The sequence below is a fragment of the Neophocaena asiaeorientalis genome, unplaced genomic scaffold, assembly GCF_003031525.2.
Source record: "Neophocaena asiaeorientalis asiaeorientalis breed wild unplaced genomic scaffold, Neophocaena_asiaeorientalis_V1.1 scaffold345, whole genome shotgun sequence".
NCBI classification, from domain to species: Eukaryota; Metazoa; Chordata; class Mammalia; order Artiodactyla; family Phocoenidae; genus Neophocaena; species Neophocaena asiaeorientalis.
In genome coordinates, this window is record NW_020175181.1 from 2354481 (window position 1) to 2373089 (window position 18609).

The following is an 18609-nucleotide window of genomic DNA, read 5'->3' on the forward strand; positions in this document are numbered from 1 at the left end:
TTTTTTGCGGTATACCGGCCTCTCACTGTTGTGACCTCTCCCGTTGAGGAGCACAGGCTCCAGACGCGCAGGCTCAGCGGCCATGGCTCACGGGCCCAGCTGCTCCGGGGCATGTGGGATCTTCCCAGCCCGGGGCATGAACCCATGTCCCCTGCATCGGCAGGCAGACACGCAACCACTGTGCCACCAGGGAAGCCCTGCTTACATATTTATCGTCTGTTTCTACTACTAGAACACTAACTTCTCTAAAAGCAAGGACTTGCTGTATATTTTCCACCATTTCTTGGCATCCCATTTTTATTTTTGTTTGTTGGATACAATGGATGCGCTATCTTTTACCCTAAGGATTTATTTATTTAGCAAGCAGAGAACTTATATTCTTTCTTCTCCTCACTTCCCCTACCTACCAGCTCCCAACTCTCTTCACTGCCTCTGTTGTTTTGATCATTTAAGGTATTAAAACAGTCTGGTTCTCAGATATGAGTAAGTTGAGTTTAATACAAATCATAACTTCCATCCTAACCCATTTTCAATTTTTTTTCCCCTTAATTTGTGCTTCTCTTGAATTTCAGAGAGTGTGGTAAATTTTTCACTATTCATACATTTTGTTTTAATTTCTTTAAATATCAGCTTATTGAGGTACATGCCACCTTTATTGAGGTATAATTTCCATGTAATACAATACATGCATTTTAAGCATACAGCTGACTTCTTCCTGACAAATGTATACACCCGTGTAACCACCACCTAATTTCTACTCATTTCCATTTGTGGATTTGACAAAGCTTGTTAGTTGATATATAAGTGTTTTATTATTTTGTAAGTTTCCTCTGTATTTGAAATATTGCATAATAGGAAGAGTTAAATCTTCTTTACCTTTGTTTCTTTATGTATCTTTTCAGTATTTCTTCTCTCATATTACAGTTGTCCATTTTTCCCTTCCCCTACTTGCCCTCTACCCTAGTTGTGAACTGCAGGGCTTGTTTCTTATTCATCTTTGTATCTCCAGTTTTTGGCACTTATGAAGCACTTAGTAAATGTTTGTTACAGTAAGAGTTAATTTTAGGAGTAGTATGGATGTATAACTGATTGAGAGGCAGTATAGCTTGATGCTTAGAAGCAAAGAAGCTTGCCTTCCATCATTTATTAGCTGATGTGACCTTGGGCAAGTTACTTATTTTCTCTGTGCCTCAGTCTTCACATCTGAAGAAAATGCCATAATGGTTATCTACCTCATAGATTTATTGTAGAGATTAAATGAGCTAATATACGTAAAGTACTTAGAACAGTACCTGGCACTTAAATTCTAGATTAGTATTAACTGTTACTATTATTAATTCTTCAGAGTTTGGGGAGAATTAGGTGCTGAGAATTTTTTTTTTTGCTTGAACCAGGGAGTGTGCATAACACTGTTGGATAATCAGGTGAAAAGAATCTAATCTAGCAGATCAGAATGACTTGATAGAGCTGTTCAGAATTGAAGGACCTTTAGGTAAAGCTATACCCCTGAGCTTACAAAGCCAGCCTCTGTAATCTCTGGATATCCGTAGCTACCTTTCTGTATAGATATGTATTTAAATAGTCTCAGTCTATTCTTACATTCAAGTTTCTGCCCCTGAATCTACAAACATATTTGCTTTTGCACTCACCTTTCAGCCTTCTTTTTTGTTTAAAAAAAAAAAAAAAAAAAAAAGAGGCATTTTTACTCTTGTCTAAAGGCAGTGTTGCTCCCTGTGTTCTTAATTCCACCAGGCAACCATCACATGTTTTAGACCTATCCTATGATAGGCACTAAGGGGTGCTAGGTGAACAGGACAGGTGGTCCCAGTCCTCGTGCAGCTTATGTACCAGTGGGCAAGACAGATGATTTAAAATGCAATTATAATAAATACAGTGTGATACACACTACTGAGGTGTATGGAATTCTGCTGTAGGAGCATATTTATTTTTGGAAACCATGGGAGGATGAAAATGCCCAAGGAGAGTAGAAATTGAGACAAGAAGAGAATCTTGAGAAGGATCAACATTCAGAGATTGTGGAGAATGAAGAATTGCTGGTGGAGAGGTAGGAGGGAAACAAGGAGAGTCTGGTGTCACAGAAGCTAAACAGAGGAGTGCATCTCAGGACAGAGGTAGTTAGTGATCAACAGATACTGCTCAGCAGCCAGGTAAGGTCCTTTTCCCTCTTTCCTTTTCAGATATTTGGCTCTATCCGTATTCCTTACGTCTCAATTCCATGCTTCCTTATTATTATCTTTTCAGCTCTTGAACTTCTAGTAAGTGTTTGTTTAGTGAGTTTGGTAGGTGAGGGATACTGCATCCTCTGAATTCATTTGTTTTCTAGTGTCAAATTATAAGTAGCACAAGTTTGGATAAAGAGAGATTTGTCAAACTCTGAATCTATTTACCTCTGGTATTGGCATGGGGAGAGTCCGTATAGCTAGGGATACCTCTGTTTCCTTTTATCCTGGTTCAGTGAAACTTGTTTAGGTCCATTTGACAAAACAATTATTCTTTGATTCCATGTTTTCCTTCAGTGTTCTGGGAAGAGTTGTTTTAACTCCTTGTTGCCACCTATGGACCTCCCATTGAGTGCTGACCCCCCCGCCCCCCCCATTTGTTCGGTAGCATAGTCTCATCACTTCTCATTCTGCATGTTTCCTGGGGGACCTCATTCACTACTGTGACATTAAATTAAAGCTTTTGGACAGTAAATAAGTCATATGACACTGAAGTAAATCTGTAAAGATTACCATGTCTATTTTTTAAGATTTATTTATTTAATTTATTTTTGGCTGTGTCGGGTCTTGGTTGCTGCACGCTGGCTCTTTGTTGTGGTGCGCGGGCTTCTCTCTAGTTGTGGCGTGTGGGTTTTCTCTCTCTAGTTGTGGCAGTCAGGCTTCAGGGCGCGTGGGCTCTGTAGTTTGTGACACGCGGGCTCTAGTTGGGAAGCGAGAGCTCAATAGTTGTGGCCCGCAGGCTTAGTTGCCCCGCGGCACGTGGGATCTTTGTTCCCTGACCAGGGATCGAACCTGCATCCCCTGCATTGTAAGGCGGATTCTTTACCACTGGACCACCAGGGAAGTCCCAAGAGTACCGTGTTTTTATATGTATATTTTAAATGTAAAATAAAATTTTCCAGACTACACAAAAGTTAGCTTCTACATATCTGTGTATATGAATGTAATGAACTCGTAAGTGCAGCAGTAATTGAAATACTGCTGTCATTTAGGCGAGAATTGAACCCAAATTTAGGAGCTGTTTACATTATTCTTGAATACTCAGAAAGTATAAGTTTTGTATCCTTTTCTTAGCTGGATGTAAGAATCTACAAGTAAAGAAATAGGTGTATTAGGTACACTTTAGAAAAACAAATTTATTTTATCATACTTTAATTCTGTGTAGTGTTGATTTTAATTCTTCTGAACAGTTATTCAGTTTGCCATAAAATAGTTCCTAAAAATTGTTTTGTAGATTAATGAACAATTCCAATGGAATGATGTTTTGTTTGATAAACACTGCCCTCCTGTGGTTAAAGTAAACTAAATGTTTTGTGAAACTACTATAGTCTTTCCACTTAAATTAACTCCTGGTAAAATAATGTAATAGTAATAGCTATACAGTAATAGTGTTGTAATGGTAATGGAGTATGGTATTTTTGCTCATAAATATATGTGGCCGTTTTGTTTTCCTCTCCATCTCTCCCTCTTGGGTTTCTCTAGTGTGCCTCTGTACATTTTTTCTCACTGTTTATGTACAATTTCTTATAATTAAAAGAGTTAATTGTAAATGGAAAGATGGAGGAATATTAAGCTATTGAAGGGAGGGAAACTGCACTTAAACATAGACATGCTAAAAGAAATCAAAAGAAAAGACCAGTGAGTTATAAGACATGAAACTAATAAAAGCGTCCATGGAAAAAACAGTAATGAAAAGATGAAGAATAAAAGGGAAAAAGTATTGGCAGTAAATGTGACAGTAAAAGTTTTAATATATTTAATAATTTAATATAAAAACTAGAGCTCATACAAGTGGTATATATACAAGCAGACAGTGGTTATGAATAACCAGTTTACAAGTGAGGAAATACAGTAATTAAAGCACAAAAATATATTAAAATTCATAATGGTATTCCATAAAATGGTATTCATAATATTCCTAATGGTGTGTCAGATAAACAAACAAAAAAGCCCCATTCACTTTTGGGGTATACTAGAAAAACTAGCTAATTATTCTGATAATTAATAAATAGGACAGAATCAAGCACTTATCCTGCTTTTTTCTATATGAGTTGTATGTACTTCAGATAACCAACTGGTAGATGGAGGAAAGCATTTATTTTTAGAAGGATTCTAGCTTATAAATGGAGAAGGAAAGATAGGCTATCACCATTTTTCAACACCTAAATAATGAGTCTGAATAGTGGCTACTAATCAGTGGTTACTAAAGCAATTAGGTTGGAATGCTGATGGGAAACTTTGTAATGGGTGGATCAGGAGGACATCTGTTCCCTGATTCATCTTGACATCTCAAAAAAGAGACCACAGATATTTTGTGTGTTCTCATGTGTGTGGGGTGGGGGGAGGGGGAGGGGAAGCAAACAACACTGTCTATGAAGTTCTTTTGGTAAAACAAAATCTGAATCTGAGCAGCCCTCTAGGTAATTCTAATTTTCAGGAAATATGAGGGACAGAGTACCATACAATTAGCAAAATACAAAATGTGGGAAACTATAGTACAGTTTTCTTGGTTTCTTCAGTAAATAAATTGGAAGAAAACAAGGAGAAATCCATAGATTAACAGACTTTAAGACATGTGTTAACCAAATGTGGTATGTATGGGTCTTCTTTGGATACCGATTTGAACAAACTAACTGTTAAAAGTGTTTTTTCCCCCATGAAAATTGAAGACATTGTGTAAATAATTTGATAATGAAGGAACTATAGTTACATTCTGAGGTATAAAATGGTATTTTTATCTTTAAAAAAATGAGTCCTTATCCTTTTTTAGAGATCTGTACTAAAGTATTTATGAATGAAATGTTTGAGATTTGCTTCAGGATAATCCACTTTGTAGAGGTAGAGTGGCTGGAGGTATAGATGAAACAAAGTAAGCCATGTGTCGACAATTGTTGATTGCAGTGTTCCCAATAATTTTTTTTTTCAAAACAATTTATTTTTTAAATTTTTTGGCCATGCATCAAGGCCCGTGGGATCTTAGTTCCCCGACCAGGGATCGAACCCACACCGCCTGCAGTGGAAGTGCAGAGTCTTAACCACTGAATCGCCCAGGGAAGTTCCTCTCTACTTTTGTATATGTTTTAAAATGTTCATACTAAAAAGTTAAAAAGTAGAATACTTAAGTCTTTAGTTGAAAAACATTTCTCTTTCTCTCCCAAACTAAATGATTTATAGTTTTAAATATTGAGAAAATTTGGCATAAATAATTTTCTAAATTAAAATTAATTTCAGATGCCTAGTATGTAAAGGTACTAGTCATAAACTTTTTTTTTAAGGAAAGTAAACATCCCTTAAGCAGTTTTAACTATCTGGTTTCTTCTATTTTATTTCTTGAAAAAACAGTATACCTAGAAAATCGATGAAATTAATTTTCATTAAAAAGGCACACAGAAATTTTAGGTCTCTATTTCCAATAGCTTAATGTCCTATGTCAGCATACTTAAGTATTTTTATATAAATAGTAAAATTCACCCATATTAAAATAAAGTAATTCCTTGCTCTAGATAATAAATCAAAATATTTTTATTATTACCATTACCATGGATAATATAAATGTTTTAAATTCTAAATAGAGTTCATTCTGATAGTGGATTAATAGTTACCTTTCTATTAAGATTTGATATGCCAGAGAAATTTTTATTAATTTCCATTTTGTAGCTTCTTGGACAGAAAGCCACCAGTTCAGATGAACAGTAGGGCAGCCACATTCCCCAGTTTGCTCATCACCACTTTCTGGTAGAGTTGGGATTTGAACTCTGATATTCTGCCTCATTATGATGAATTAATCGAAATATTTTTGCATATGAATGTAAGTACCTTATTCTGTGATATTTTGTGCTTGTTTTTCTTGCAGAATAGTTTAATATCTAGTCTTTATATTTGGATATCTGTAATGTAAATAGGATTTAAAGAACATATAAGTGGCTTTATAGGGACTGAAGTCTTGGCATTTAACTTAAAGCTATTTCATATTTTTGTAAATTTTAGTTTTTGTCTAATGTTTAGTATTATTGGCAGTATAGGGCATTGTTAACTACTTGTGAAAAAAATAGTGGAAAAATCAAAGGGGCAGCCGGAGAAAAACATGCTATCTTTTGTATTTTTCATCTCCCTTAAGAATACTGGTGAAATTTTAGATCAGCATATCAAATGTGAACTGGAAAAGATTTTTGTCATATAATGTATTAGTAATAACAAAAGCTACCATATATGTCACTTGTGCTAAGTTAAGAATACTGCAGAATGTTTTACTTAATGTTCCTGTCTATGAGGGTGTTACTACCCTCATTATACAGATGAAGGATTAAGATTGAGAGCTTTTAGTCATCAATATTATGTCTTAGAGCTATTAGGTGCAGGCTATTTGAGCTCTATACACTTTGAAGCACTTTCATATTTTGCATCGATTAAACTTTTTCCCCCCAACTGAAACCTCTTAATTATGTTAATAACATCCTTTACAGAGACCACCAAAACTGAGTCTTAGTCAATCCATTGTATGCTGGTTTGGAGTATTTGTTATAAAAACTTGACATGTGGAAGAAAATAAAGCAAATCCCACATTTGTAGTATTATGTAAATTTGTGTCATACATTTTAGTATTCAGGATTTCCTAATGATAGTAACAGAGTAAAATTTAATTGCCAGGTAGATGATTATATCAGTTTCCCTAGAAATCCCTTCTATTTTTTGATTAAGGCAAGCATAACACCTGTTGCACAAAGTGTTTTTCTTGTATCAACTCCAGCGTTTTTCAGTATGGTTTACAAAAATCTCTATATCTTCCCACTTTTCTTAAGCAGAAGTTGCAGCAACAGAGTTCTTAGACTTCAGTGGCAGTATGTTTTCTTCCAGTAACCAAATGGGCTGTTTGAGGGGGAGTTCTGTGTTAGAAGTGAATCGGCCTGGAATAGCAACTAAATATAAAGCCTCACTTATACCCACACCAATGCTTTTTAAGTTAATTAATTAATTTTTGGCTGTGTTGGGTCTTTGTTGCTGTGCGCGGGCTTTCTCTAGTTGTGGGGAGCGGGGGCTACTCTTCGTTGCGGTGCGGTGGCTTCTCTTGTTGCGGATCACAGGCTCTAGGTGTGCGGGCTTCAGTAGTTGTGGCATGTGGTTTCAATAGTTGTGGCTCGCAGGCCCAGTAGTTGTGGCGCACAGGCTTAGTTGCTCCACGGCATGTGGGATCTTCCCAGACCAGGGCTTGAACCCGTGTCCCCTGCAATGGCAGGCAAATTCTTAACCACTGCGCCACCAGGGAAGTCCCTACACCAGTGCTTTTGATGCATTTTTGCTTTTGTCCAATAGGTTGTGCATTTTCACTCTTTTAATTTGTTGGCAGAAATAAATTTTGTTTAGGTAGAGTTGTAATTTTATCTGACAAATCATTGAATATACTACTTTCTGTAATGGAAATAAAAGGAATGTATTTCTGATGTTCAAACAGACCTCTGATTGTTTTTGCGTGTGATGTAGCTATTAAATTTTATAATTTTATTTTATTTATTTGTTGGGGGGAGGGGTGCGCGGGCCTCTCACTGTTGTGGCCTCTCCCGTTGAGGAGCACAGGCTCCGGACGCGCAGGCTCAGCGGCCATGGCTCACGGGCCCAGCCGCCCCGCGGCATGTGGGATCTTCCCAGACGGGGGCACGAACCCATGTCCCCTGCATCGGCAGGCGGACTCTCAACCACTGCGCCACCAGGGAAGCCCTATAATTTTATTTTTTAATCTGATTTTTATTTAGATCAGATAGCTTATTTCAAAAAGAGGAAATATGAAAGTCTAAAAACGTAGGACAAGTTCAACTTCATTAGTAGCTAAAATTAAAATTTTTTAATATATTTTTTCAAATAATTACCAAGGATTTAAAAAGTAATATGAATGTTGGTTAATGGTTAACAGTAGTGAAACTCCCGTACACATGGTGGAAAGCAATTTGGCAATATTATATATTAAAATAACTTTATACAGCAGTTCCAGTTGTTAGAAGACTTTGAAAATAGTCAGAAGCACTTGGTGGCATTTGTTACAGTTAAAGAAAAAAAAAAGGAGACCATAGCACACATTTATTGAGAATTTTATATATCCTCAAATTCTGAGCTAAGCAGCTCAAAATAAAATATTCTATTTGTCTCCCATGGCCACTCCATGAGTTAGAGATGTTTTTCTTGTTTTGATTTTACTGATGAAACTAAGACCCAGAGATTAACTTTCTAAGGTCACAGAGCTTTAAATTTTAGTCAGGTATAAAATTAAGATCTGTCTCACTCTAAACATGTGTTGGTAACCATCGGGAAAGAGTGCCTCTTTAAGCAGTCTAAATGTGCAACAGTAGGAAATGGATTAAGTGATTTAGTGTGTATATGTATGTGTGTGGGTGTATATATATGTGTGTATATATGTATATAAATCAGTGGAGTATCATGCTGCTATGAAATATATCAATAATAACTGTTGCAAGATTTGCAAAAAGGACTTTTAAAAAGAGGTACAAACTAGTATATGCAGAAGGATGTCAACTGCAAAATGTTATAGAAAAAACCTGTGGCAGGGACAGCCAAAATGTTAAATCCTATTCTCTCATGGCAGAATCCCCCTTTGCATATAATTTGAGGTGCGGGGGGGAGTATGGTCTAAATTTTCTAGAATGAATATGTATTACCATTGGGGGGAAGCCCTTGTTGCTTTATATATGGTATATATGACTGTGTATAGGTTTAACTCAGCACATGAAATGAATTTCTGTGTGGAATACTGTGAAATATCACCGTAAGTTGGTGGAACACCCTTGTCTAGAGTTTGAGAACCACAGTTTGAGAAATACAAAGGATCTTCCTAGGCCCCACCAGGATCTTGTTTTTCAGTTTTATGTTCTTGTTCACTATCAAAGACACAGCCAGGAACCCACCTCTTAAGATATTGACTTAATTATAGATATATGTGGGGGCTGCCATTTGCATTAAGCTATTTTTGTCACGTTTCAGAAAAGACCTGTGAGAAAAAGGTCTGTATCTGATCTTTATACTTCATGGTCACAATCCCCATCTTAACCAAAATATTAATCAACGTTTCTGCAGTCCTCTTAGTTTTTCTGCCTCAGCAAGTAAGAACCTACCCATCATTCAGCAGAAGCATAGTTTTCATCATTCGAATGCATATTTTAGTTGACAAAAGAAAATTTTTTTCCTCATTGAACTCTTTGCTTTATATAAAGCTTTATTAGTACCCTCTTTAGTGTGGGGAATTAAGAGTGTTGACATCTTAAGTTTAGGCTATGCTATTCTCTTGAGTCTTACTTTCCTTTCTGGTAAAATTATAACTAAACCTGCTCTGCTGTTTCTTGGATTGTTGTGAGGGGCATATGAAATAGAATGGCTACATGATGTTTGTAACTGTAAGGCAGTTGTATGTAGGAATTAAGAGAAAGATGTAAAATTTTTGTATGTATTATCTGGGCAGCACTATAGGAAGATATGTCTTTAATGTTTGGGGTGAGCTCGAGTTTTTCTTTGAAAGGGATATCAGTCTTTTGTGTTCTTTTTTGTCCATCTTTTATGTGTATATCTCTACGTAAGAACTCTTTATGTTACGTAAATTGGTACAGCATTATGGAAAACAGTTTGTAGGTTCCTCAAAAAATTAAAAATAGAACTACCATATGATCCAGCAGTCCTACTTCTGGGGATATATCCGAAGGAAATGAAATTACTGTCTTGGAGAGATATCTGCACCCTTGGTTCATTGCAGGATTTTTCACAGTAGCCAAGACATGGAAAAAACGTAAGTGTCCAACAACAGATGACTGGATAAAGAAAATTTATATATATATATATGTATGTAATAATATTATTCAGCCATAAAAAGAGGAAAATGTACCATATGCGACAACTTAGATGAACCTTGAAGGCGTTCAGCTAAGTGATATAAGTCAGAGACAAATACTGCATGATCTCATTTATATATGGAATCCAAAGAAGTTAAACTCTTAGAAACAGAGTGTAGATGGATGGTTACCAGGAGTTGAGTGGTAGGAGAAATTGGGAGATGTTGGTCGAAGGCTACAAATGAGCAGTTATAAGATGAATATGTTCTGGGGATCTGATGCACAGCATGATGACTGTAGTTAACAATACTGCATTATATACTTGAAATTTGCTTACAGAGTAGGTCTGAAATGTTGTCACCACACACAGAAAAGGGTACCTGTGTGAGGCAATGAATGTGTTAATCAACCTTAATGTGGTAATCATTGAACAATATATATGTATATCAAATCATCACGTTGTACAGCTTAAACTTACATAGTGTTATTTGTCGATTATATCTCAGTAAAGCTGGGGGGAAAATCTGGCTAAAGTAATAAAATGTGTGTGTGTGTGTGTGTTTAGCAGTGGTGGTGCTTGTGAGTGTCTGAGTGTATTTTAGAGTGGTCAGGAATATCTCTGAAGAAGTGAAGTGAGGGAGAGAGTCCATGAATCTCTGGGGAAAAACATTGCAAGAGGAGGGAGCAGGTATAGAGACCCTGAATAAGGAATGAATTGGTTATGTTTGAGAAAGAGCAAGAAGGTAATGTGAGAAAAGCGAGATGTAGAGTTTCATGTAGAATCTTTTAAACTGTATTGGGAATTCAGATTTTATTTTAATTTTAGTTAATTTTTTTAAAAAAGTGACAGGGAGCTTAAAAATCAGAGGAATAGGGGCTTCCCTGGTGGCGCAGTGGTTGAGAGTCCGCCTGCCGGTGCAGGGGACACGGGTTCGTGCCCCAGTCCGGGAAGATCCCACATGCCGCGGGGCGGCTGGGCCCGTGAGCCATGGCCGCTGGGCCTGCATGTCTGGAGCCTGTGCTCCGCAACGGGAGAGGCCACAACAGTGAGAGGCCAGTGTACCGCAAAAAAAAAAAAACCAAAAAAAAAAAACCAGAGGAATATGTAATTTAAGTTTTAGGACGATTACTTAAGTGTCATGTGAATAGATTGGTGAGTCATATTAGGCGTAACTTTGGCTGCCTATAACAGTTCCTTAAATGATTTGGAAGTTTATTTCTCTTTCATGCAACAGTCTGGAGGTGTAGTTAGTCCACCGTTCTTAGGGTGCATCCTTATCTGTATGGTTCAGAATGGCTTTGTCACCTCCTCCACTTTAAAATCAACAGGGTGGAGGAAGGGCCAAAGAGGGATGTGTCCCTGCCTTTTGAAAATCTGGGTTTTTGAAGTTATCACTCCCTATCACTCCCCCTCACATTCTGTTGTCCAGAACCTGTATTCCACACCAAGATTTGAGGAAGACTGAGAGAAGACCCCCTGTCCCCAGCCCCCACACAGTGTCTTTTCATATATAGCTATATAATATTCAATTGTGTAGGTATACCAGTTTTGTTAATATCTTATTATTAGATAAGAAGCCTTTAAACTTTTTTCTTTATTGAGTAATATAATGAATATTTTCTTATATTATCAATAGATTGTGTGTACATTTCCATTTCATGGTGTTCATTTACTATTGCCATGTTTTTGCTATCCAAAATAGTAGGGGAAAAAACCATTGAAAAGTGATTTTTTTTGTATTTAATTGTTAGTGAAGTCAGACAATATCGTTTTTCCCATAAATTTTTATTATGGGATATTGAATGTGTACACAAAAGCTAACAATAATATAATGTCTTTGTACCCATCTTGTAGCTTCTATAATTATCAACTTATAGCCAGTCTTGCAATACTTAAACTCCTATCTAAATTTCTTCTTGTGTAATTTTGAAGCAAATCCCCAACATCATATAATTTCATCTGTAAGTATTTCAGTATGCAAATATTTTTTCATATGTCTTTTATCCAGTTGTTTTAACTCTTTTATGAGCTATCTGCCCATGTCCATGGTGTATTTTTTTTCATTTTCAGTAATTTTATACAATATTATAATAGTATATAGACAGTAAATACAGGTCCAGTTTTCTGTATGGGCCTTAATTTGGATAAAGGTAGTAAGTTAAATTTTGGACATGTTAAGTTTGAGATGGAACATCCGAGGTTGATGTTTAAAAGCAGTTATAAACGGACTGTGCTGCTTCTTTTCATTTATCAAAATAGGGGTGATTGATGAAGTCTTGGGAATGGATGATTTTATTCAAGGAGGGTTGGAGTGAAAAGCAAAAGCTGCAAAATGATGCTTGTAAAGTATTTAAGGGATGGCCACAGAAAAAGACCAAGAAGAAACATTTTGGGAAAAAAAGTCTGGAGAGAGCAGTGTCTAAGGAGGGAAAGGTTAATAACATTTATCTGATGTAGTGTAGAGCTCAGGGAGGATGACAAACAGAAATATATTTGTTGGATTTTATGATTAAACAAATGAAAAGAGATGCAGACCAGGACACAGTGAGCTGTAGGGTGCAGGATAGCCCTGAGTTTGAATGCCGACTGCCACTTGTCTTGCTGCATTATGTTTGGAAATTTGCTTATTGAGCGTTAGTTATCCCACTTTTTAAATGGGGGTAATAAGGCTTGTCTTTTAAGGTTGCTGAGACGTTTAACTGAGAGAATGATCTGCACTTGTTTGTGTCTTCTTTATAAATGGTAGTTGTTGACATCACATTTTGATACCTTACTGGCTGATCTAGGATATCTGACTTCAAGTGGTTTCTGTTACACAAGTCCTGTATCTGTTGTTTTTGACTTGCTGTACTAATGGATATTCTTTTGATAGTATAGTATAGATTATTCAGAATTGGTTCAATTTTAGCTTTCACTTGCATTTATTAATTGCCAAGGGTTCTAAGAATAGAAAGTGATTTAGGTATAAGAGAGTTTCTACCTAAAATTTGGATTAAAAAAAAAAAAAAAAAGGAAAGAAACCAGAATTGACTTATAAGAAGTCAATTTAAAGTAAGCCTGTTAGGACTCCCCTGGTGGCACAGTGGTTAAGAATCTGCCTGCCAGTGCAGGAGACACGGGTTCGAGCCTTGGTCCGGGAAGAGCCCACATGCACGGAGGCAACTAAGCCCGTGCACCACAACTACCGAGCCACAACTACTGAAGCCTGCGCGCCTGGAGCCCGTGCCCCACAACAAGAGAAGCCACCACAATGAGAAGCCCTCGCACTGCAACGGAGAGTAGTCCCCGCTCGCTGCAACTAGAGAAAGCCTGCGTGCAGCAACGAAGACCCAACGCAGCCAAAAATAAATAAATAAATTTTAAAATAAAATAGAAGTCTGTTAGTGGCAAATACTCTTCGTTTCCCTTTAATCTAAGAATGTCTTGATTTCCCCTTCATTTTTGGAGGATATTTTTGCTAGATAGGAATTTTGGAATTAAGTCGTTGTCTTTCAGCACTTAAAGATGTTCTTCACTGTTTCTGCCTTCCATAGTTTCTGATGAGAAACCCACAGTCAGTGGAATTGTTTTTCTCCTAAGTGGAAGGTTGTTTTTCCTTGGCTGCCTTCAAGATTTTAAAATTTTCTTTAGTTTTCAGTAATTTGATTATGATATATCTGGGTACAGGTTTCTTTGAATTTATGTTGTTTGAGATTCATTGATTCTCTTGAAATTGTAAGTGTATATCTTTCACCAAATTTGGGAAGTTTTCTGCTGCTATTTCTTTAAATATATTTTCTGTGTGCTACTCTTTATCTTCTCCTTTGGGGACTCTGATGACATGAATGTTAGACCTTTTGATATTGTCCCATTGCCTTTGTTCATTTATTTTTTCTATCATTTTTCTCTCTGTTCATCAGATTGGATAGTTTCTATTGCTCTATCTTCAGGTTTACTGATTCTCTCCTCTGTTATCTCCCTTCTACAGTCGAGCCCCTCCAGAGAATTTTGGGTTTACTTTGGATATTGTGTTTTTTAGTCTTAAATTTTTATTTGCTTTATACACCACATAGGCACACACACAATAATGTAATGAATCTTACTTCTCTGCTGAGACTCTTAACTATATTTTTTTCCCCCCAAGAATCATCTCCCTGGCTTCTTGAAGCATGGTTATAGTAGCTGCCTTAAAGTCTTTGTCTGAAAATTCCAGAGTCTGTAGCATCTTGGGTTTGTTGTGTGTAGGTTGTCTTTTCTCTTGTGAGTTATTGAGATTCTCCTGGTTCTTCATATGTCAAGTAATTTTGGATCATATATTAGACATTTTGATGTTAACATTATGATACTCTGTCTCATTTAAATGCTATGGAGAATGTTGTTGTTGTTATTACTTTATTTTTAGGGATGGGAGGATTTTTTTAAGCGGGCATTTGGTCTTGTTAGGTTCAGGTCATAAGTTTCTGCCTACCCTTCTGTGCACTAAAATTCCAATGACTAGTTTTCAAAGCCTTTGTTTCTATCTGTCCCGCATGTACACCACCGAGTGGCAAATTTGGGAACCTGATAGTATGTTTAGGGTCAGATCCACATAGGCATAGTTCTTGGGTGACCCCAGGAGTGTTTATAGAACTTCATGGTGTCACTTTCTTGAGCTCCTTTCTCTTTGCAAGTTCCCTGACACTTTCTGGCTCTTAGAGACCCTTCTTCCTTGTCCTATGGCTAGATAACTAAGGTTTTCATTTTGGTGTTTTGCTGCACACTTCCACAACTGCATCTGCCTTTGATGCCAAGCAACAGGATGGTGGAGAAAGAATATAAACCATGGGAATGCCCTCCACACTCATGGGATCGGAAGGGATCTGCTTTCTTGAAGTTTTAGGTCCCTGTCCAGCCACTGCTGGTATCATCACTGCCACAGCTGCTGCCTTTGGATTGCTTGGGGGCAGGGTCTGAGAGAAAGGGAAAAAAACACTCAGAGGATTGTCCTCCCTTTTAGGGGCCCCCTTTACTGCTTTTTGGACAAAAAAAAGAGAAGACTTCTCTTGGAGCCATTTCTGTCTGCACTTACTGTGCAGTTCTGAGTTTGGACTGCCCTTGAGTCTAGGCTGAGTGATCCTAGGGGAAACAAAACCAGGAAACTCACTGCTGGGTTAGTAGTACTTCTAATTTTGGTTTCCTCCCTGAAACCAACTGCTACCATTTTCAGAGTCCTCAGATAGCTGCTCCATGCATTCTGTCCAGGTTTTTAGTTGTATTCGGGAGAGACAGGATAATTTATGCTTATTACATCATCTTCACCAGAACCAGAACACGGATACCATTTTAATTTCATTATAACTGTATTGTTCTTTTGTTTTGATTAAGAAATTACTGAGCAACCAAGATGTGCTAGACTTTGTTTGGAGATGTAAAGAGGGATAATCTTTAAGGTGCTTCCAGTAAGTCCACAGGTAGTCATGTGATGAGAGAGTGGAGGCAGAAAGTAAACATAATTTCATATTATGCATTAATAATAATTGAATTATTAATCTTATCTTTTTTGATCCATTTCTGCTTCAGGATTTGACTTACGGTTTGTGACTGAAGGAGAGAATATCCTATTTACGTTTCATTAATTTTCTACTTATTATCCAAAAATTTAAGGGATGAAAAGTCTGGATTTGTATATGCTGGAGGAAATTAATACATAGCTATAATAAATATAATTTATATATGTAATTATAATAAGAAATTAAAATAAGAAATAATTTACTATTATATACTTGTTTCTCAGGTCTTAGAAAAATATCCCAATACACCCATGAGTCATAAAGAAATTCTTCAAGTTATCCAGAGAGAAGGACTAAAAGAAATCAGGTGAGTTATTTAAGTATTATTAGTAATAATTATAATACTTGATTAGAATATTTTATAGCATATAGCAGTCTACTTTAGTCCTGAAGATTGATTATTTAGTAATAACTGCTTTGTTAATTTATGATTTATTCAGCTCAGATCTTTGGAGTTTTCAGTCATAGCACAGTTACAAAACCAAAAGTAAGTTAGAAAAAAATTCTTAGAAGGTTGCTATCTCCACACCCATGCACTTTAATTCTTAGGAAGGCCTGGAGCCATCTTCAAGCCTTCATCTATCAGTTCAGGCTTTTGATTTAATAAGCTTAGTCATTAGCAAATTTAGAAGTCCTCTAGTTCAGGGAGAATGGTAGATGTAAACAGTCTAGGAAAAAATAACCTTGGCCAAAAAGAATTAAATGGAAAAGATACATAAAGCAGTATGTGTTTCAAGTAATAGTCTTACTATGTTCAAATAAAACAGCCTGGGGTCAATTAATATAGGACCAAAGATAGAACACACTTTAATTTCTAAGAGCTTTATTATATTACAATAGCACATAATAGTCACTGTTCATAGTCAAGACCCTCTGCCATCAAGAAATATTAAAATTATGTTCAGTATATTTTATATGTTAAGGCAGAAATCTGGGTGTCTACATTAGAGATATTTTCATTAAGAGAAAAAGGTTACAGTGCTACTAGTTACTCTCACCTAGAGATGGTATAGTGCAGGGGTCCCCAACCCCGCGGGCCACAGACCACTAGTGGTCCATGGCCTATTAGGAACTGGGCCGCACAGCAGGAGGTGTGCGGGCGAGCGAGTGAAGCTTCATCTGTATTTACAGCCGCTCCCCATCACTTGCATTACCGCCTGAGCTCTGCCTCCTGTCAGATTAGCTGCGGCATTAGATTTTTATAGGAACCCTACTGTGAACAACAGCACATGTGAGGGATCTAGGTTGCGTGCTCCTTATGCGAATCTAATGCCTGATGATCTGAGGTGGAGCTGAGGCTGTGATGCAAGTGCTGGGGAGCGGCTGCAAATACAGATTATCATTAGCAGAGAGGTCTGACTGCACAGAGACCGTAATAAATCAATTGCTTGCAGACTCATATCAAAATCCTTTCAGTGAGTGACAAGTGAAAACAAGCTCAGGGCTCCCACTGATTCTGCATTAAGGTGAGTTGTACAATTATTTCATTATATGTTACAATGTAATCATGGAAATAAAGTAATGTACTTGAATCATCCCCAGATCATCCACCACCCACCCCACCCCCTGCCCCAGTTCATGGAAAAATTGTCTTCCATGAAGCTAGTCCCTGGTGCCAAAAAGGTTGGGGACCCCTGGTATAGTGTAATACCCATAGCGAAAGTGTTTAGGATTTTGGGGGGCTATTTTTGATTGTCACAATGATGAGAAAGGAGGGAGCACTATGGCATTTGGTTATTACTCTGAGGAACAAATTCTACTAACGTATTCTAATATTTTTTTATAACACTATTGGGTTTTGTAGAACAGGAATGAGCAAGAGATTTCATTTCTTTTCATAAAATTAGACTATTCATAAAAATTTCATAAAATTTTCTATTCCTAAAAATACACACTGGGGAAATAGACCAGGAAATCTTATGTAAAGAGATCAGACTCGGGCTTCCCTGGTGGCGCAGTGGTTGAGAGTCCACCTGCCGATGCAGGGGACACGGGTTCGTGCCCCGGTCCAGGAAGATCCCACATGCTGCGGAGTGGCTGGGCCCGTGAGCTATGGCCGCTGAGCCTGCGCATCCGGAGCCTGTGCTCCGCAACGGGAGAGGCCACAGCAGTGAGAGGCCTGCGTACCGCAAAAAAAAAAAGAGATCAGACACCATCAGTGCCCTAGGTCTAAATGACAATTGCAGGATCATCTACCTCTAACACAGTAAGGCTCTGACTTTAAACTTGTCATTATTATTTCTAGAGAGTAGGCAAGAACAGTAAATAAGAAAGAATACTAAATAAATAAAGAAGAGAAGGGGAAAAAAGAACTTAAAAAAAAATGTAGCAAGATGGTGGAGTCATCAAAAATAGCTTCTGACTTCACTTAGTAACAACTCACAAGAAGCTATTCTTGGTTAAACTATATTGTGGTGATACAGTTACGTGACCACAAAGCAGTACTTTTAAAGTCACCAGTGACTTCCATTTTGTCACCTGCACTGGACTTTTAGTTTTGCCTCTCTCGTTACCTCTCAGCATTACTTAACACAGATGACTACTGCTTCCTTTTTGAAACTCTATATCATTACCTGAAGTGACCAAACATTCTTACTTTCCTTCCTTGCTCTGCAAGCTCCTTCTCAGTTTATTTGCTTATTATCTTCTCTCTAACTGAAGTGCAGTCGACATTCCCATAGCTTTTTTGGGGTCACTTTTGTTTTGTCACTTCCCAGTTGTGTAGGGAAGCTAATTCCCACCTCAGCCTTTGTACATGCTGACCCCTTTACTTAGTTAACTGTTGTTTTTTTTCAGGTGTCAGCTTGAACATGTCTCTTCCAGAGAACTTTGGCTGACTTCCCAATCTAGATCACATTTTCCATTTTTAGTTTGGTATATAGTGTTCTGTGTTCTTTCTTTATAGCACTTAAGATTTGAAATTACATATCGCTTTGGTCTTTCAAAAAAATCATGTAGCTTCTCTATAGCTTACATTAAGCTAGTAGCTCTATGAGGGCAGTGACATTTATCTC

General features: G+C 37.2%; 1 protein-coding gene across 2 annotated transcripts in view; it reads left to right on the forward strand.

The window, feature by feature from the left end:
- ASXL2 (ASXL transcriptional regulator 2) overlaps positions 1 to 18609 on the forward strand; it is a 134449-nt gene that overhangs the window by 30303 nt on the left and 85537 nt on the right. Inside the window, exons 2-3 of one of the 2 annotated variants that reach the window (XM_024764393.1) lie at positions 15820 to 15902; positions 16106 to 16108. In XM_024764393.1, the coding sequence (XP_024620161.1) occupies positions 15820 to 15902; positions 16106 to 16108 (86 nt within the window). The remainder of the gene's footprint in view (positions 1 to 15819; positions 15903 to 16105; positions 16109 to 18609) is intronic. The other variant, XM_024764394.1, reaches the window with a different exon arrangement.